This window comes from Remersonia thermophila, chromosome 5 (assembly GCF_042764415.1).
Source record: "Remersonia thermophila strain ATCC 22073 chromosome 5, whole genome shotgun sequence".
In the NCBI taxonomy this organism is placed as follows: Eukaryota; Fungi; Ascomycota; class Sordariomycetes; order Sordariales; family Chaetomiaceae; genus Remersonia; species Remersonia thermophila.
The window spans coordinates 3,252,004-3,271,311 of record NC_092221.1 but is presented as its reverse complement, the minus strand read 5'-3'; the positions used below and the strand labels follow the sequence as shown (position 1 = coordinate 3,271,311).

Genomic DNA, 19,308 nt, shown 5'->3' with positions numbered 1-19,308 from the left:
CCGAGACACGGGCCCCCTACGTTACTGTGTATAGTAAGTGGTCAACATTCATAGGACCATGGTGGCTTTTGATCAACAACTGGGTTTTCCTCGATAGGCGTTGCATATGTAGGCGCCTCGTTGACGGACGGGAGCGGTGAAGCTGTAATAATAGGGTTTGCATGGTGTGGTGAGGTGAAGATGATCACGCGTCAGTTGCCCCCGAACAAGAAGCCGGCCACTTTGACACAGTACTACGCAGTACATACGCCGTTTTTCCCCAGAAAGTTTTGGCCCTGGCCGCATGCCCCACAGCCCCACCGGCTCACCCTTGGGCCAACCACGTCGGGTCCCCCCCAACGCAACGCGACCGCTTCTCTCATTGTCATTGGACTTCTTCTCGGGCTGACCTCACTCACTCTACGTACCTCATGCTCCCTCACACCCACCACATTCACACCCACGCTCACCCACTCACAGTCACCCACTCATAGTCACCTACTCACCTTCACCTACTCACTCTCACCCACTCGCTCCGACCCACTCACTCTCGCTCTCGCTCTCATCCTCCTCCTTTTGCTCTTACCATTTCATCATTCACCCGGGGAGCCGCCTCCGTCTCGTCGTCCCCCATCATGAATCCAGAGCCTCCTCCGGCCATGGCCACTGGCCGTCTACCTCCGGGTCCGCTTCCCGAGGGTCTGCTTCCCCAGCCAGCCACGGCGGCCGCAACGATCGACCAAGCCACCGACACCCCCAGCCACCCCCAGCCCGCCTCCTCCGCAAGCCGCCCTGCCCTTCCCGGCCGCCCCCCCGGCCGCGTTGGCCGCCCCCAGCTGAAGCAAGAAGATCTTATCCGCATCCAGGTGCTTTACAAGGACGCCAGATGGGGCCCCACGCAGATCGCCCGCCACACGGGCTACACCTTCCACCAGGTCAAGTATGCGCTGAAGAAGGGGACGACGACGGTCGGCGTGAGGACCGGACGTCCCAAGAAAGCCGTTGCTGCCGCTGCTGCCGCCGCCGCTGCTGCTGCGGCGACGGCGGCGGCGGCGGCGACGGCGGCTTCTGAGACACCTGGGGCGACGGGGCAGGGTGGCACGGCGTCTTCTCCGGCTCAGATGCAGGCGCAGCAACAGGTGCCACCGCTGTCACCATCATCACCACCATCACCACCACCACCGCCACGACCCACTCCTCCTCCAAAGGCCGGCGGCAGCGCGCAGCAGGGTGCCGAACGGGAGGAGATGTGGGATGGAGGGGAGGCCGAGGAGGGAATGGAGGAGGAAGAGTGAGTTCGCTGCGTCCGCCCGTCTCCTCCGAGGCTCTCTGCCGAGCGTCCGCCTTCTGACCAGAGGCACCAGGGATCACGGCCGGCTTGCGGCCAGCGATTCACAACCCTTGGTTGACCAGCGCATCCCCGACCAAGCTGGTGAGCTGGAGCCAGGGTTGATGGAGGTTCAGGCGGCCCTCCAGGGCGGGACATGAAGGGTTGGGCTTGATTCTTTTTTTTTTCTTGTTTTCTCGGACGTCTGTTTTTAATGCCCGGAGAATCACAAGGTATTCTGAATCACAGGGGAGCATATATGTATAGCCGGCAACAATGTTGATTTATAAATCATCAAGGAAAGGAAACAATGCATGCTCAAAAATCTCATATCTCCCCATCCCCCCCCCCCCCCCCCCCCATTTCGTCGGATAGGACAACCAAAAACTATACCCCAAAATCACCACTTCGTCAACCTTCCTCCAGAGCGTGTGGGAATCTGATGCGTAAAGCCAGAGCCAGAGATAGAGAGGGTGATAGTGAGTCGCGAGACTGCAGCTCGCCGCCCTTGAACCGATCCTCCCTTCCCCCCCACCGGTCAAGACGTTCGACCGTTGACGGCCGCGTTAGGCGAGTTTGATGCAGTTGTTGTTGAGAAGGTTGAGAGTAATGAGGCCTCCCTAAAAGTCCCAAGGTTAACTCCGTCTCTGATGCCCTGCTGGGGTATTTGCTATGCTTACCACGGCGCTGCCTCCTCCACCCTGGGCGTTGCAGCAGTACGTGACGCCGTTGCAGGTACCAGCCACGCCGCCGATGAGACCGGTGATGCTGCACGTGAGTTTGCCCACCAAATCGAGCGGGAGGATTTCGAAGAGCGTGGAAACCACGTGGTTGCAGCAGGCAGACTGCTGATGGTTCTGGCAGTTGTTGCTGGGGTTATTGTTGTGGTTGTTGCTGCCGTCGGTGCGTGCCACAACCTCGGCGCCGACCTGGTTCTCGACGGCAGCCGGGAGAGCGGTGGCAGTCATGGCGAGAGCCAGGACCGTGATGATGCTGCGGAACTGCATTTTGGCGACGGTGATGTTGGGAGAGCCGAGCTCAAAGTTGGCTTTTGGTTGTTGTGTGGATGGGTTGGAGGCGAGAGTGCTTGGGATGGCTTGGTTGTGCTGCGCTGCTGGATGCCGGAGAGGAAACGTCGGGATGGGAGGAGAGGAAGGTGGTTTATATAGACGTTGGGTTCTCGCCTTCGTCCCTCCCTCGCGGCGTTTGTCGTCTCAACCATCACGAACTTTTGACATGTTTCCCTTCGGAAGCGGATGAGGGCCGCCCTTGCTTGCCCCTCGGATCCTGACCGGATACCGACCCCCCAGCCGCCTGGCTCTGCTCTTTCGTCGGTCATGATCTACATTCGTCTTGCTGTGGAGGCGCTTCTCCATCGCGGACCTGAACGTCGGCCCCTCTCCGGCGGTACGCTCGGGTCCATGAGGGCAAAGACAAGATCAGTTCAGCGCTGCGCTCCGACTGCGTACGCAGCACGGCATGTCCCCAGAGTTCGGAATCGTGAGCGTCTTCATCGAGCCACGGTTGATGCGTCGTCGATCTTTCACCCTCTTGGGAACGCCGACGGTTCCTTACCGCTCAACCTAGGTGCTTCCGACCCCTGAACCTCGTGCCAACCGCCATCGGACCATCCCAGCCGCCTGCCATGAGGTCAGGCTACCGGCGGGTTGGGTACCTCATTCCAGAGGGGACGCTTCGAGGGCCCCGTTCCCCGCACGGAACTGAAGAGGCGCTGGGCAGCAAACCTGCCTCCACATCCCCTCACACAGCCCGGCTCCACACCGGGCATCTACGCTTTGCGTTCGCCATCTGCGCGGTCGACGTCCAACACGGCGAAACGCGTTGCGTCACGGGGCACGCCGAGCCCATCTGCAAACCTTTCCGAGACGGCGGCCAGAGCTGTCACCACGGCGCAGATGCCCTCCCTTCGTTGGAACCAACGCCAACGCCACTTCTGTTTCAGCCACTTCTTTTTTTTCTTGTGGCGACCTTTCTGCGAGGCTCAGCCTCGGCTGTCCTATCTATCCCACGACCGATGCCATCACATCACGCAAGGGACAGGGCAGAGCCGACAGGTCAGCGCCGGCCGCCGAAGACAACCCGAGCCCTCGACTTGGTGCCGAAACAGTGACTTGTCGAATGTAAAACAACGTACACGGCCTATAGAGGTCAAGGTCTCAAGAGCGGCGGGAAGATCGGTCTGAGTCTTGTTTTCGTTGCACTGTCCGCTGAGAGAAACATGCAGGTTTGTCTGCATCGCGTTTCCAGCTCGCGCATTCAAGGCTCCTCAGGCAGGCCCGGTAGCCAGGAGAGGAGCGATCGACGCCGTACCGCAGCGAAAACGAGCGAAAACGAGAAAGAAAATGCAAACATGATGGATGCGCCAGCATCGCGATCCCAAGAGCCTGAAACCCTTGATCATGTGCCACGGGAAACGGCTGCTTTGGTTGGGCCTTTTTCACAGAGAGAACAACAGGCTGCCTGCCCAAGAGAAAGCGCTCTTCAAGCCGAGCTGGAAGTCCCGAAACCTTCAGGCTGGCTGAAGGCAATATTGATGCAAGCGTGTTTCACTGCAAAGCCCGATGCGTGTCTCTTGAAATCCGGAACGCTTCAGCATATCGAACCCTGACGATACTATTTTTTGGGGCATCCCAAGGAACTCAGCCCAAGACACCGTCTCGCGCACGCCGTAGGACAGCTGAATCGGGCCCCCGAGACTGTTCCAGACGAGAGTCGGCCGTGACGTCCAGCGTCAAAGCTAGCTAGGTCCAAGACGGAGAAGAGCCGCGAAGTGCCACTCAGGGATTGGCCCACCGTCTCAATTAAGTGGGCCTGCTGCACGAAATGATTGAGATCGCTGACCGACTCCCTCGATCTTCTTGTACCCAGCCCATGGAATGCATTGCTGAGGTCAGGTACCCGACCTGCCGTTGTTTCCATCGGTGAGCAAGAAACGGGGGTTCCTGAGGCGATCTTGAACGGGATTCGCTCAGAGGGACGCCCAGTCCCTGACCCTGCAAACCTGAACTGAATCAAACAAAGACGCTGAGTATAGTATATGCTGGCTCTTCAAGACAGCATGGACTCAGCAGCAAAGGCGGCCGTTGACCTCATGAGGATCGTGAAGGACCTGATCCACCGGCACGATCAGTTCAGGGATGTCCCACGGAGCTCTTTGAGGATATAACCTACCCTCTCCGCGTTGCGTCTTGTGTCATCGGGACTTGAACCTCCCAAGTGCTATTTTGCCACCCTTTGGTGGATCAAGAGGAGGCCTCTGGACGGTACTCTTTGGCATCATGAATCACGATTCAAGAAAAGAGTTGGTGGTCAGCGATCCAAGGTCCATGTCCAAGGAGCGGGAGGCCTCTGGGCCACAAAGCCGTGCCTTGCGTGACAGGAGCGACAGCTGTTTTCAATCACTTTTCTCCACGCTATTACCAGCTGTGTCTACGATAGGAGACGGGATCATACTATTACATAGTATGAAGGAGTTGAAACTCTTTGATATGCTGCTGCAATCCTGAGTCATGACTCAATCGCCAGCCGTCACAAAGGGCCGGGTTGGCTTTCCGTAAACCGCCTCGGCGATGACTGTGGATGCTTCCGAGTCCTGTGTTGACGGCCCAACCGTCCCCGAGTCCAGAGAACGCGGGGCTCATTGATGGTTATTCATTCCCCCTGGATGCGCTGCCCCCCCCCCCCCAAAGGGTGGATAGGCGCATCCATTGCTGGTTTCAAATGACAGGACATCTTCAACTGAAGACTTTGGACTAAGCACTAATGAACGCGACAACCTCGCATGCCGAAAGATGGTAGATCCCTGGTTGACGTGGTTTCACCAGCACGGCCGCTGACGATCCGCTCCGTTGATCCCCGTCTGGACGTCATAGCTTCAGGGGCTATCCTAGGACGAGACGCGTTGTAGGGACTTTCTTTAAGACGTCGTGAAAGGGGGCACCTGGGTTGACATTCTACAACAACAGCAAGAAAAAAAAAAAAAAAAAAAAAAACAGACATCGGAGTTCGTGGGATGAAACGGCGTGCTGTATCAGTCTGACTGGGTCCTCTTGCCACCAAAACCAAGGGTGATGCAATGAGCCATGGGAGACGGGAAACCTGATGCCAAACTGAAGGTTTTGGGTTTGTCAGAGAACAAGATCTGAGTCAACACTATTCAAAGGAAGCCTTCCGCAACACGATGGTGCTGAAGGATAATATACGTAGCTGGACGCACCCTCGTTTTCGGCTAGTTCTTTCTGTCTGTTTTCCAGGCTCTTCACAGACATCAACCATTTTCATTTCTTCCTCAGCTGGTCCTGAGCATCCGTCTTCTCCGCTCGACTATTCCGCCTTGCCCGTCCCGCGGAACCATTGTTGCGTGATTAATACCCCTATCGGCTGGTTCCGAAGTCATCAAACATAATCCTTCGACAACATGCAGCTCACCGGCTCTCTTGTGGCCGCTCTCGCGCCATTCCTCCTTGTGGGGCCTGTGGCATGCCTGCCTGTGAACGCGAACGACTGCGGAGGAGCAAGTATGTCTTTCTTCAACATGACTTGTCCTGTAACACAATGCTTGAACACTAACGTGTGTCACAGCCGCTGCAGTCACTCGCGTCACCTCGGTTGTCCCCTCAAGCGACATCGCACCGTCGACGCTGGCGCCGACTCCTGAGGCCGCGGTCCCCGACGAGGATGCGCCGGCCGCAACAGACGAAGAGACCATCGTTAGCGTCGACCCAACCGACGAAGACCTGGTCCTCGACGACGAGGCTGTCACCAACAACCACGCCAAGAGACAGTTTGGCAGGCCACCTCTCAGGCCTCCGGTCCGGCCGCCTCCTAGGCCGCCCGTCAGGCCGCCTCCCAGGCTTCCGGTCCGGCCGCCTCCCAGGCTTCCGGTCCGGCCGCCTCCGAGGCCTCCCATCAGGGCGCCGGTCAGGCCGCCGCCGAGACTCCCTGGCGGGCTCGGGATGTTCGCCGGTGGTAGGGGGCGCGTGGGTGGGTTTGGAAAGGGCAAGGGCAGGTTCAGGGCTTGAAGGGGATTCTGGGAAGGGTGCCGAATAGCATCGCGTTGATAGAGCTATCACCTCGGCCTCCTATCCGACCCATGGAAAGAGAAAGGACTGAAAAGCTAGGTCAACATTCCGGTACCTTGAGAGGTGACAACAAAGGGGACTTGACGGGACAATCAAAGTCTCGGTCCTTGTGCGAGGCACATGAACTGGCCCGTTGAAGATGAGAAGAATGCAGGAATGGAAAGTACACAAGGCAAAAATACCTCTCTAAATATCCCAGGGTATAATTACTCGTGCCAAAATCCTACGTCCGTGAAGCTGTATGGCCGAAGCGTATCTGGGGCCAGGGGCATTGAATGAGGGGTCGGCAGCATGCAGAAGAACCCCGCGTCGCGCCTCCATGCGACCATGGAAAACCCTCCATCACAACCCTGCATTTTCCTCCCTCACAACCCTTGAACCGTCCAACTCGGACGGCCTGGAGCCTGATGCCCCAGGTAAGGTACCTAGGCAGGTAGGTAGGTATTGAAACGCCTCCGTCGGTGAGTCTTGTCTCTTTTTTTTTTTTTTTTTTCTCTCTCTCTCTCATCAATCCTCGCTCATCCTGCGGCCTGGTTCTCGTCGCTCACCCCCTGGCGCCATCTGCCAACACCACGCTCCACGCCGCCATCGCCGCCATCGCCGCCATCGCCGCCATCGCCGCCCCAAGGGCTTATCTCCCAGGGGCCACATCACCAGCCCGCCCTCTAGGCACCACCCAACGTCCCAGATCATTTGACTTTGTTCTTTTTTCGTAAAGTCTTTTTAGGGTTATTATTTGTTTGCTTTCTGACATCCCAGCCATGCGACTGTCAGGCACTTGCGCCCTCGCGCTCCCCTTCTTTTGGAGTCAGCACTGCAGAATGCTCGCTGTGAAACCGGTGGAGCACGCCGATGTGCCGCAATGCATCGCCATTCGCGTCGATGCCCTCGGCAGCCTCGTCATCGGCCGCCCGCCCCCGTATCCAGGCTACGTCGAGGAGGCCGAGGCGGCTGTGCACGCGAATCTGGACGACCCCGACTCGTTCGTGCGCCACCTCAAGGTGGTCGATCTCGCTGACCCGGGCGAGGTCATGGCTTACGCCAAGTGGGAGTTGTATCCCAACGGCCGTTCCAAGGAGAGCCTGGAGAAGCTGAAGGAGCCCCTCAGCGACGAGGACAAGTCGGTCGACCAGTACGGCGCTCTTCGGGAGGCCGCCCATGAGTATTTCTGCACCCGCAACGGCAAGATGGGCAAGCATCCGCATTTGTGTACGTCGGAGCCCACCACTCCCCCTCGTCTAGCCGCCTACCACCGCTGACACCAATCGCCACCAAAGTGCTCGCCTTATTGGTCACCGCAAAAGAGCATCGCAGGAAAGGCGCCGGCGGCCTGCTGGTGCAATGGGGGCTGGACAAGCAGAAGGAAACAGGCTTGAACTGCTATCTCCAGGCGTCCGAGCAGGGTCGGAGGCTGTACCGCCATTACGGCTTCCAGGACATGGACACGGTTGAGTTCGACCTGGGGAAGTACGGCCTTGAGGGTGTGGAGCGCATGACGGAGATGATACGGTATCCGACCGTGAGCGGGAGAAAAGACAGATGAGGCACGCCATCTTTTGGAACGTACACAAGCGCCTATTAACGATTGCTTTGACGGGTCGTGTATGAACGTATGACAAGAGCTCAGGAGGAGAACAATCAGAGGGGATTAACGTCTAGATTGCTTTTCCAGCGTCGAGGCCGGGCAAGCAGGGCCGGTTCGAGCTGGCGTGCCCTGGTCACCAGGTCGTCAGCCCCCAAGGCTTTGCTCCCCCATCCAGCTTGGCCAGATGCGCAGTCGCTGTGCCGCACAGCCACCGCAGCGCAGCCCGCTGGCTGGGATCTTGCGTCCCATCCAATGCCAACATCATCCCAGCGCCGAGTACGTGCCTCTCGAATCCTTCCGATGCGCCACTTGGCCCCCAAAGTTTCATGCCCGCGGCTCGTGTCACGGCATGATTCGCCTGGCGCAGGGCTGCCACTAGCTTGATTCCATTAGACTCGCCTTTCCCCGCATGCCTGAGCAATGTTTGATATGTACTGCGTACAAGGCGTTGTGAGAGGCGCCTTTGCGATCGAAGCCTGGTCAAATCGAAAGGAGGGGAGAACCTGAGCTGGCGGCAAGATCTCGTGGTTGTTGCGGTTCTTGTTGTGCATATCAATATCGCCCATCTTCTTTTCAAGTATCTTGTCCCAACCTCCACGTCGGCTGCTGAAGCTCGCACTCATGGCCACCCTCCCCAAATCGCAATCTCTGCCCGTCACCATGGCCGCCAAGCGAGCCCTTTCCAAGCTCGACATTACCAAGTCCAAACCAAAGCCCAAGGATAAGGACAAGGCCGCGGACGCCGATTCGCCAGCCAAGATCGAAACCTTCCTCCTTTCAGAGAAGCCCAACCGGCCGCAAAGCACCACCAAGATCCTATGGAACTACGAGCGCGATCCGCCGCCCGACATTCCCCATGCCATGCTGCAGGCGCGGCGTGCCGCCCGCCAGGAGCAGTCCGACACGGTCGAGGAGCTGCGCAGGTGGTATCGCTCGCGGAATGCGCATGTCTTTGCCAAGGCGGTGCGCCGCGTCTTCATGCGGGACGTCAAGATGCGCATGCCCGAGCAGGACAGGCTGTTGAGGGCTGTAGATCACTTCTTCCCGCCCAGGTCGGACATCGTGGTCACGGTGTGCGACTTTGGCCCGGGTAGGGCGGAGAGGACGGAAGTGAGGTTGGGCGATGTTGAGCAGTGTAAGTGCATATTATCGTGTCCAGGGATGAGAAGGGGGGAAAAAAGAAGAGGGGGCGATTCAGCCGTGTGATGGTAAGCTGACGCGTGTGTTTGCGTGTGTGTGCGTGTGTGCTTGTGTGTGTAGACTTTCAAACCAAGCCAGAGTGGTCGACGGTTCGGTGGATGTAAGGATGCCCATACATCGTAACTTGGGGTCTGGCATTGACTGACCCATGATGCAGACATGCTCCTCTAGGAGGTGGATTGCTTCACTCGGTATTATAGCACGCCCCTCTTGCCTCGATGGAGCGCATGGTTCACGCTTGCTGACGTGCCCAGTCTCTCGAGGCCCTCTTCTTCCACACGGGCTCCAAGGAAATGGGTCCGCCATTTACCCACGGCGGCCGTGCCGGCTGGCCCTATCTGGAGTGCGAAGCATTTGACCTGCGCAGCACCACCTCGGTGCAGGACTCGCGCGATCTGCTGCGCATGCTCAAGGACAACCAAGAGCTCAACGAGATCCTCGACCGCGGCGTCTTTGCCGGCATGAATGACGAGCGGCTCGTAAAAGACCTCCGATGGCGCGCCGCGTACGTCGGCCAGCCCCTCGGCTTCTGGGACCTCGCCAAAGCCGACCTCCCCTGGCAAATCTCCGAGGGCAGCCACCTCAACATGAACGGCCCCTCGGAAGGCCTGCGCGGCACCAAGCTCGAAAAGGTCACCCAGGCTCTCTCGCGGCACGGCTTCTTCAAAGAGGCTCACATCGCCCGCAACCCCTTCCGCACGTTCCACCGCGCCGACGGGTTTCTCCTCACCATGTCCCCGGCCGCGGGGGTGGATTACCTCAACATCAACCTCCCCTACTACCTGGAGCTCGGCCAGAAGGACCTCGCCGAAGAGAACTTTGCCTCTGCCATGGCGCAGATCTTTCGCGAGTTCGCCGACACGGGCACCGACTCGTGGTTCCGCAAAACCACCGAGTGGTTCCTCGTCTACCTCATCACCGAGGTGGCCGCCACCCCGCACAACATCCGCCAGGGCTACAGCGTGCCCTCGCTGATGGACGCGTACGACTCCATCGTGCACGAGCTCAAGGAGCGGCGCTACGACAGGTGGCAGCGCAACGAGACCATCGCGCTGGTGCGCGCGTACCTCGTCTGCCTCGACGAGCTCAACGTGCTGCGCGAGATCTTTGCCAAGAAGCTCGACTTCTTCCGGCGCCTGCGGACCGACTGCGAGCGCATCCCCGCCCTGCAGTCCGCCGAGGCGGGCGGGGGGCAGAACCCGCCCGACAACCCCCAGGGCGAGGCGCCGCTGGACCGCATCTCGTTCGTCGAGCACCAGATGAAGGAGTCCATGGAACAGTGCGAGCAGCTGGGCGCCGACCTGCGCGAGTCGCTCAACTCGCTTTTCCAGCTACGCTCGATCGAGCAGAACGAGCTGGCCATCATGGCGGACAACCAAAACAAGGCCATCTTTGTCTTCACAGCCGTCACCATCGTGTTCCTGCCGCTGTCCTTCTTCACGTCCTATTTCGGCATGAACCTCCGCGGCGTGGTGGACACGGACCTGACGCAGGAGTACTTTTGGAAGGTTTGCGGGTCGGTTTCGTTTTGCATCATCCTGGTGGTGGTGCTGTGGGCGTTTCGATATCGGATCGTCAAGAGCCTGGCGCCGGTGCATCGCATGCATGCGCATTCCGTGTAAGTGGTGAGAGCACCGGGCGTGGGGGGGGGGGGGGTGGGGGGAGGGAGTTGATGGAACATAGGGTAATTAGGTATCGTGTTAGTGCGAAGTCGGAAGGGTGGGGATCGTATGAAATTAAAGTATCATGTCGCACGGGCAGCTGTACCAAGAGATCTGCTGTGGTAATTAATTGCTCCCAGGTTGGCTTCATTAAGTGTTCTTCTATGATCAGGGTTCCCCGAAGCGTTCGCAGAGCACGCTTTTTACCAGGTACCCTACGTAGTATGAATGTACGCAGTAGCTGAAGCAACCGTCGCAAGCGTTACCGAATAGGGTATGAAGGGATCCGTCTTGGGCCCAACCTGACATTGGCAGAGTGTCCCAACTAGTAGTAGCTAACGAACGTTACCTGAGAAACGTTAGCTAGTTCTTTGGTTCACTCCGACTTTCAGCATGATGGCCTGCGGGAGGACCATGGCTCGGTGGACATGCTCCGCGCTCGCGACGGCTGGCAGAGGCACAGTAGACGGCCGTTCACTCAAAACAGGTAAATGCAGCCTCACCGCGCAAGAACTCTCCCCTTCATCGCCTTCGGCAATTGATCTCGGGAAGTGGTAGACAGGTGGATGGGGTACGGAGGCATCCGCAGAGACCTCCGATTGCCTTGTTGGGACAATCCTCTTCCTGATCGGCGGCACTGGTTGGCTCGCTTATCGTCGTCCAACGGCCGCTAGGGCGCCGTCCCAAGCTGGGGGTTACAGCATCGCTTGCGGGCCGCTAGCCAAATGCCGACATCTGAGGGCTACCATTTGGTGCGCGGGAGGCAGCGTGTTGGGTCCGGGGCTCCGGGGTTGACCTCGCGTTGGCTGTCCTGGGGTATTAACATGGGTAGGTACCCAGTAATGTATAGTATGGACCGATTAGGTGGCACGGGATGACCGCTTCGCCACCTCGTCCGCGGGTTCCCTGCCGCCGTGGTACAGGACAGACGGTCGACAACGGTAGGCGCTCGGCAAAGACGACGCGCCGGGAGCTCAGCAATTGGCGTCCATCCTTAGAGCCCCCAAGGTTGTAACTACAGGAACAATGAGGTTGGAGGACCAAGTAACAACAAGGCTCCGAGTCTGAAACACCATCCTTCTCGTCCCATCAAGCAACTTCACTTCCAGATGCCACGACGACGACCTCCACGTCCAGCGAATGTAGGATACCGCCTCATTCATGATCCAGAGCGTGCGGTTGTGTGGTTGCAAGAGATCGAAGATGGAGTTCAGAACACCGGCTCACAGATTCCGGGCGAGCAAATGATGCCCAGGGAGGAAACATGGTATCTTCAGTTGGCTGCCGCGGGGGGTCTGCTCCCGCCCTTCTTTTTTCCACATCCATGAACCAGCAGCGACTGTCGTCTTGGCGGTATCCCAAGGCTGGATGACTGCCAGCCACGTGCTACGCAGGTATCCCTGGGAAATGGCATCGACTATGTAGGTACCGAAGGGCAGGGGTGCTAACAAGCTACGTGCCTTACCTAAGGTACCTACGGCAGCTATCCCCGTGAGGCTTTACGCTGCGGAGCGTGGGCTCATCGCGTCCGCAAGCCAGGGGTGAACCCTACCCCGATCCCGGCCCAAGTTCTCGTTTGCCGCGGCAGTTGTGATGCAAAATCCATCGATCCATCACCTCGACCGCAATCACACGAGGGTAATGATGGGGGCGTGGTTCTGAAATCATGGCCTTCCTCTTTCGTCCCGGACTCATGGCGTTTGGTCCGCCCCATGGCGGCATTGCGGGACGAGGCTCGCCTCCAGCTCGAGTCCTCAGTCCCGGGTTCTGCCCCAGATTCATTGATGAGTTCCCCGGATCCGCGGGTCAAATGGTATGGAGCTGATCCACTTGCAATAAGCTTCCCGCCTTGACCAACACCCGCCCCTGCATCCAAAGAATCATGGATATGGTTCTGGCTAAGCGGTCGAAACAACGTCTCAGCAAACACGGCCGAGCATGCGCCGTCCGTACCCAGGGCAGCATGCCTCGTTTGAATACAACGTCGGCAGTTGCTGTGGCCAACGCGAGAGGCGCTCCCTAGGCGATGAGATCATCATGTGGCGTCGGCGGCATGGCTTCTCTGCGCAAAGATGATATCGCCATCTTCGCTCGTGCAAGGCCTACCTCCAAGAGGCCAACGGGTATAAGATGGCGGTGATGTCCTCCCCGTTCGCCTCCAGACAGAGCCTCAAGCCACGCCTCGCCAGAAACCAGCAAGCATCGGTGACTTCTCTTCCATCTCTCATCCTCCACCATGCACATCTCTCTCCTCGCTGGAGCGCTGGCTCTGGCGCCCTCGGCGTCTGCTCACTTCCTCTTCCCCCACCTCATGCTCAACGGCGTCCGCACGGGTGCCTTTGAGTATGTCCGCGAGCACGACTTCGGCTTCATGCCGCACAACAACGACTGGATCTACTCGCCCGACTTCCGCTGCAACGAGGGATCCTGGCGCCACCGCCGCGAACCCAAGACGGCGCAGGTCACGGCCGGCAGGGACGTGGTTGGCTTCAACCTCCACCTGGACTTTGACCTGTACCACCCGGGCCCCGTGACGGTAAGAAGACCCCTCCCTCTCGAGCCTCTGCTTATTATGGACCGCCTGAACTAACGGCTCCCCTCCCCTCCCACCCCCTTCAGATCTACCTCTCCCGCGCCCCGGGTGACGTCCGCGACTACGACGGCTCCGGCGACTGGTTCAAGGTCTACCAGCTCGGCCACCGCTACCCCTTCGACGGCCGCGACGAGTCCTGGCTCGGCTTCGGCCAAAAGAACTTCCAGTTCCGGCTGCCCGCCCAGATCCCCGCCGGCGAGTACCTGATGCGCATCGAGCAGATGAGCACGCACCCGCCCTACCGCCAGAAGGAGTGGTACGTGCAGTGCGCTCATCTCCGGATCGCGAGCAACTACACCGGCCGCGCCCCCGGCCCCACCATCCGCTTCCCTGGCGGCTACAACATCAACGATCCCGCGATCCAGTACGATAGCTGGGATCCGAGGAAGCCGACCGTGGTGCCCCTTCCGGGCCCGCAGATCTGGCCTAACTAAGAGGCGTTGGGTGGGGGGGCGTAGAGGAGGCAGGGGAGGCGCCGGTGGTTTGAGAGAGAGAGAGAGAGAGACCGTCATGAGCTGCCTGTTTATGACCCTTGGGAGAGACTCGATACAACCACCGGTCCCTGAGTCCAGATCTACGAGGGCGGCGACGTGGCACAGGGGGGTTGAACTGGCAGGCTTGTGGGAGGGGGTTGCCGTCTTCCTCGGCGACGGCAAAGATCTGTTCCTAAAGATGGACCAATTCAATGACCGAACTACCTTCCATCCTCGCATGATGACCATTCATGTCGCGTTCAAGCACCCGATGCGGATGTTGGGTGATCCTAGAGAGTGTTGGTTCCTGTCATGGGAATGCAGACATGATCCGATGTTAAAACGAGCCAAGTCCGGTGACCTCGGTACCCCTGGAGCGAGACGGGTTGCTTGTGAGCCAGAACCCATGACACGAAAGGGGCTTCTGGGAAGTTTCATTGAGAGGCCAGCGTTCCCTCGGGTGACACATGCTGCGTACTGTGTACGTGACCGTGGAACGTGTACGTGTCGGCGTGGACGAAACGTCCCTGACTCGCCTGAAACATGACGGCGGTGTCGAGGCATTCGCTCTGATTATCCTCCAAGGGCCAAGCCCCGAAAAAAAGAAAAAAGAAAAAAAAAAAAAACATAAACGACCTTTACCACACAGTACCTTAGGCACCTTGGCGTGAGTGTGGTAGCTGAGCAGTCAACCAAGTCGCCGGAGCGTTGTGGGATTGGCCTCTTTTCGCCCACCCGACTTCGGCATTATCCGGAGCCTATATAGGCTTGGCCCCATCTGCACAGGGGCATAATGCCCGACTGCCGGCCATTTCACCCAACCGTAAAAGGAACTACGAGCCGGGCCGCACCAGCCCGAGAGCTTGTACGTTCTATCAAAGCGTGGCAATCCAGCACGTGTATGGATACCAAACTGGACCTCAAGTGCTTGGCCATTAATCTATTCTTTGCCACCTCGTCCCCGACAGACGGCGACGGCAATCCCAGGGCCACGGATGGAACAAGGACTGGGTCATGGCAAGAGGCGAATGGTGTTGCGAGCCGAGAAACATGCAGGTTCCAGTGTAACAATGGTCGATCTTCAGTCCACCTGGCAACCCAAGATAGGTTTTCGGGGATGCTTTGATTGATACGGTGTAACGAATGAAGAAGCCGAAGTCCTCAAAGTCCCCCCGAGACTACCTGGGCAGGGTGTCGAAATGACCCTGGGAACACGAGGCCACGTGCTTCGCTTCCTCCTCCTTCCATGATCAAGCACAACGGCAACGGTTTGGGCCTTGCCGACTGCTTTTGGACGACATGTGAAGAACTGCTAGCTCCCCCTCCCCCCCAACGAGGCAGAAAAAGGTCCAGCCGCGGGCGGGGATCTTTGCTTGACCTGGACGACATGTGGTCGCAACGGCGCGTTTCATTGGTACTTTGGCTTGCGCAGGCTTTGATGTGGTGGGGTTGAGAGGTGATGGGCATTGTGATGCGGCTGGCCCCGTCAGGGCCAGAGTATCAAATATCTGACATGGGAAATGACCAGATAGGAAAGCAACGAGGATGTCTGATGGTGAAAATAGAAGGCCTAGCGTGGGATGTTGCTTGGATCTTGCCTGTCATCCCACGGCGCCAAGCCAGGGTCGGCTTACGGGCTCGTGGGCTCACGAAGCTGAAGGATCGTCGTGCAGTCTTCCCTGAAGCTCATTGATTCCCGTTCCGGGCGGTTGGGTCGAGTTGCATGAAAGGTCATGGGTCGGATCGGTTGGGATTGCGCCTGAAGTGGACGGAATCAGATGACGAGGGACCAGGTGCCAGGCGAGCTGGTCGTGGGGGGAGAGCAATCTGGAGAACGATACTACAGGAGTCCTGCATGTCATGGTGTCGATGGACAGCGTGATTGGACCCGCGGCCGGCGGCGGGCTCGACCGTGTACTAGTACAGCGGTGGATGGTTGGTTCTCCTTGAGACAAAAAGAGATGCGCTGGCTGAAACCGAGCAGGGCGAGCACGCGCTCTGGCCGGCCGTCGCGAGAAGCTCGCGAACCAAGTCGTCAGCGAACCCTCGCTCGGTACGTCGCTCCCTCCAGGTAGGTGTCGCGTGCCCAGGGCAATGTGCAAGAACGGAAGCGAACGGCTCTGCAATGAAGTGGGTTTCTTGAAAGTTCCGTGTCCTTGACGCTACGCTCTCGCATGCACATGCACACGTAGTAGTACTATGTACATACTGCGTACTATACATACACCAGAGTCGGAGTGAAGCGGGGAGCGGGGAGATGCAGCATGGTGCACGGCTTCCCCCCCCCTCTGGCTTTGGCTGCGTCGTAGCTCCACAGAGCGGCTCTCGATTCCCAGCGATCGATGACGGCCACGTTGGGGAATCCGGCGTTTTCATTGGCTGTCGTCGAGCCGGGAGGCTGTAGCCAAGACCGCCATCCGACTTGGCACCGCAAAAGGTTAAACTTCATCCGTTGTTGCAGGGATTTGATGAACCACCCAAAAAAGCCCCCAGCGGCGATGGCGATGGCGACGGTGGGTAGCATGGCCACGCGGCATGAGCAGCAACTTGGCGGCTGTCTTGCTTTTTCCCATCGAGTTCCCTCTCTTGATGGCCGATATCGTCCTCAGGGACGGATGCAACTCTCCTGCGCAAGGGGTCCTTCAGCGCTGCATCCAAGTCGTGAACGGCACGGAGATGGAGGAGAAAGGGGGGAGCAGAGCAGGCGGCCTGCAACTCGTCATGTGTAGTGAATCGCTATCCGACGTGCCAAACATGCCTGGAACAGGCAGGCTAGCCGCCTCTCTCCCACGAACACCGAAAGAGCAACGTTGCCCTGCGCGGGTGGGGCACCCGCATCCATGGAGCTTTCTGCGCAGCTTGTTGATAATAGTTACCTACCTACTGCCTGGTACCTCGGGGCTGCTGCTCAACCTGCGCCGGGGGGGGGAGGGGCCGCGGGGTACGCGGGGGGCTCCGGGTCTACTGTGTATGGTTTTTGTCGCCGGGTGTAAGCTCAGACCCAGCCGTTGGGAGCACGTTGGCATGTCGGAGCGATGTGAGAGGCCCGAACGACGAGATTGTGGAGCGGCCCGCCCTGCCAAGGCTCGCTGAAAACCCGCAGCCTCTTCTTTCGCCTCTCCACTGCTCCCATCCCCAAGCCCGCTGGGAGGCTCCCCCCCCCATGGCCATGATCCATGCAGGATGGGCGGGGGGGGCGAATACCCGTGCAACCCGCGCACCCTCCGCCATGGTGCCACGGGTCTCTGAATCCCGGTTCAGCTGTCCTCTGGGATTAAATACGTCGACCGACTCCCACCCAGTCCTCGGTCCTCGTCCCAGGCAGTTGGTCTCACCAAGCCAATCTTCAACCCAGGTCGACTTGTTGTGTCGCTTGCACGGTTCCTGTCAGACACGGCACGGCATCCCTCAACATGCCTCTCCACCAGTTCGACTACCTCTTAGCCATCGGCACCATCTTTGCCGGGCTGGATGCCTGGAACATTGGTGCGTGCTCCTTGACAGAGCAGCCTTTGCCAGGGGCGACGGCATCGACGTGACTAACGGCTTTCCTTCAGGTGCCAACGATGTGGCCAACTCGTGGGCGACCTCGGTTGCCGCGCAATCCATCACCTACCTCCAGGCCATGGTCCTCGGCTCCGTCATGGAGTTTGCGGGCGCTGTCGGCGTCGGCGCCCGTGTCGCCGACACCATCCGCACAAAGATCGTCGACACGACCCTCTTCAATGAGAATCCCGCCATGCTCATGCTCGGCATGGTGTGCGCCGTAACTGCCTCGGCCCTCTGCCTCACCTTGGCCACCCGCCTGGGCATGCCCGTCTCCACCACCCACTCCATCATGGGCGGTGTCATCGGCATGGGTGTTGCTGCGGTCGGCGCCGACGGTATGTCCATGAGTTCGCCGCCTTCTCGCACCGAGATGTCACCGCTGACGCTCTTTAGGCGTTCAATGGATTAGCAAGGAGGGTGGTGCCCTCAACTCCGGCGTCACGCAGGTCTTCCTCGCCTGGATCATCGCGCCCGGCCTGGCCGGCGCCTTCGGCGCCATCATCTTCCTCATCACCAAGTACACCGTCATGATTCGCAGCAACCCGGCCCTGTGGGCTCTCCGCGTCATCCCCTTCTACTTTGCCCTTACCGCCACGCTGATCTGCATGCTTCTGCTTTGGAAGGGCGGTGGCTATAAGATCACCTTGACCGATGCCGAGATCGCTGGCACCATCGTCGGCGTTGGTGTCGGCTTCGGCCTCCTCGTCTCCATCACGCTTGTGCCCTGGATGTATCGTGTCGTGATCAAGGGCGACTGGCAGCTCCGCTGGTGGCATATCCCGCTCGGCCTGCTTCTCTTGCGCCGCCCCGACGCGCCCCCGCCGCCCGAGGGCATCGCTCCTGTGATCAAGGACTACTACGAGGGCCGCTTGACGAAGGAGGAGCTCGAGGCCCGCCGGGCCGCCGAGCGCAACGACGTTGAGGCCACCGCCGCGACCAGCTCCGGCTCGGAGCCCGACAAGATCACCAAAGCGGAAGCCTCCGCCTCGGTCGACTCGGCCGAGGACAACTCCGCCGGCACCACCAGCCCGCTCGCCAACGTTACCGGCCCGCCCCGCAAAAGCCTCGTCGGCCCCAAGCCCGACGGCAAATGGTACGAAAGTCAGGTGCTCTTCTGGTACTTCAAGTGGGCTCTTCTGCGCGGCGTCGACCAGGACATCAACGCCCACAACTCCGACAGCAAGCTTTCCGGCAACATCGAGGAGATGCACGCCCACGCCACCCACTACGACAACCGCGCCGAATACGCCTACAGCTTCCTGCAGGTCATGACGGCTGCCACCGCCTCTTTTACGCATGGTGCCAACGACATTGCCAACGCCGTCGGTCCGTTTGCCACCGTCTTCCAAATCTGGAACGAGGGCATCGTCCCAGAAAAGTCTCACGTCCCCACCTGGACTCTCGTCTTTTGCGCCGGCATGCTCGTCATCGGTGTCTGGACCTACGGCTACAACGTCATGCGCAACCTCGGCAACCGCCTCACTCTGCAATCCCCCTCGCGCGGCTTCTCCATGGAGCTTGGCTCGGCCATCACCGTCATCCTGGCGACCCGGTTGAGTACGTTTGACCTCACTCTCTGTTTTCCCTCGTCATGTCTGTGTGTTTGAAAGCGTTGGATCTGACATGTCCCCCACAGAGCTCCCCATTTCCACGACCCAGTGCAAACTGGGTGCCACCGTCGGCGTCGGCCTCTGCTCCGGCACCTGGCGCACCGTCAACTGGCGCATGGTCGCCTGGATCTACTTTGGCTGGTTCATCACCCTGCCGGTCGCCGGCATCATCTCGGGAGGTCTGATGGGCATCATCATTAACGCCCCGCGCTGGGGGTACTCGGTTTAG

General features: G+C 59.3%; 6 protein-coding genes across 6 annotated transcripts; 5 read left to right on the top strand and 1 right to left on the bottom strand.

Annotated features, from left to right (window-relative positions):
• Positions 1–614: 614 nt before the first annotated feature.
• Positions 615–1,467, top strand: VTJ83DRAFT_6132 (uncharacterized protein; the record flags this gene model as incomplete). The annotated part of the gene is made up of 2 exons (XM_071012810.1): positions 615–1,270; positions 1,344–1,467. 2 exons carry the CDS (start codon positions 615–617, stop codon positions 1,465–1,467), a joined length of 780 nt encoding a protein of 259 aa, XP_070865507.1.
• Positions 1,468–1,872: 405 nt separating this feature from the next.
• VTJ83DRAFT_6131 (uncharacterized protein) lies at positions 1,873–2,313 on the bottom strand (the record flags this gene model as incomplete). The annotated part of the gene is made up of 2 exons (XM_071012809.1): positions 1,873–1,926; positions 1,987–2,313. The coding sequence occupies 2 exons, from the start codon at positions 2,311–2,313 to the stop codon at positions 1,873–1,875; spliced, it is 381 nt and encodes a 126-aa protein (XP_070865506.1).
• A 4,856-nt stretch (positions 2,314–7,169) lies between these two features.
• VTJ83DRAFT_6130 (uncharacterized protein) lies at positions 7,170–7,951 on the top strand (the record flags this gene model as incomplete). The annotated part of the gene is made up of 2 exons (XM_071012808.1): positions 7,170–7,617; positions 7,686–7,951. The coding sequence occupies 2 exons, from the start codon at positions 7,170–7,172 to the stop codon at positions 7,949–7,951; spliced, it is 714 nt and encodes a 237-aa protein (XP_070865505.1).
• A 663-nt stretch (positions 7,952–8,614) lies between these two features.
• Positions 8,615–10,815, top strand: VTJ83DRAFT_6129 (uncharacterized protein; the record flags this gene model as incomplete). The annotated part of the gene is made up of 4 exons (XM_071012806.1): positions 8,615–9,128; positions 9,254–9,293; positions 9,351–9,384; positions 9,448–10,815. 4 exons carry the CDS (start codon positions 8,615–8,617, stop codon positions 10,813–10,815), a joined length of 1,956 nt encoding a protein of 651 aa, XP_070865504.1.
• Positions 10,816–13,090: 2,275 nt separating this feature from the next.
• On the top strand, positions 13,091–13,881 carry VTJ83DRAFT_6128 (uncharacterized protein; the record flags this gene model as incomplete). The annotated part of the gene is made up of 2 exons (XM_071012805.1): positions 13,091–13,390; positions 13,474–13,881. The coding sequence occupies 2 exons, from the start codon at positions 13,091–13,093 to the stop codon at positions 13,879–13,881; spliced, it is 708 nt and encodes a 235-aa protein (XP_070865503.1).
• Positions 13,882–17,333: 3,452 nt separating this feature from the next.
• Positions 17,334–19,308, top strand: VTJ83DRAFT_6127 (uncharacterized protein; the record flags this gene model as incomplete). The annotated part of the gene is made up of 4 exons (XM_071012804.1): positions 17,334–17,406; positions 17,478–17,804; positions 17,863–19,026; positions 19,106–19,308. 4 exons carry the CDS (start codon positions 17,334–17,336, stop codon positions 19,306–19,308), a joined length of 1,767 nt encoding a protein of 588 aa, XP_070865502.1.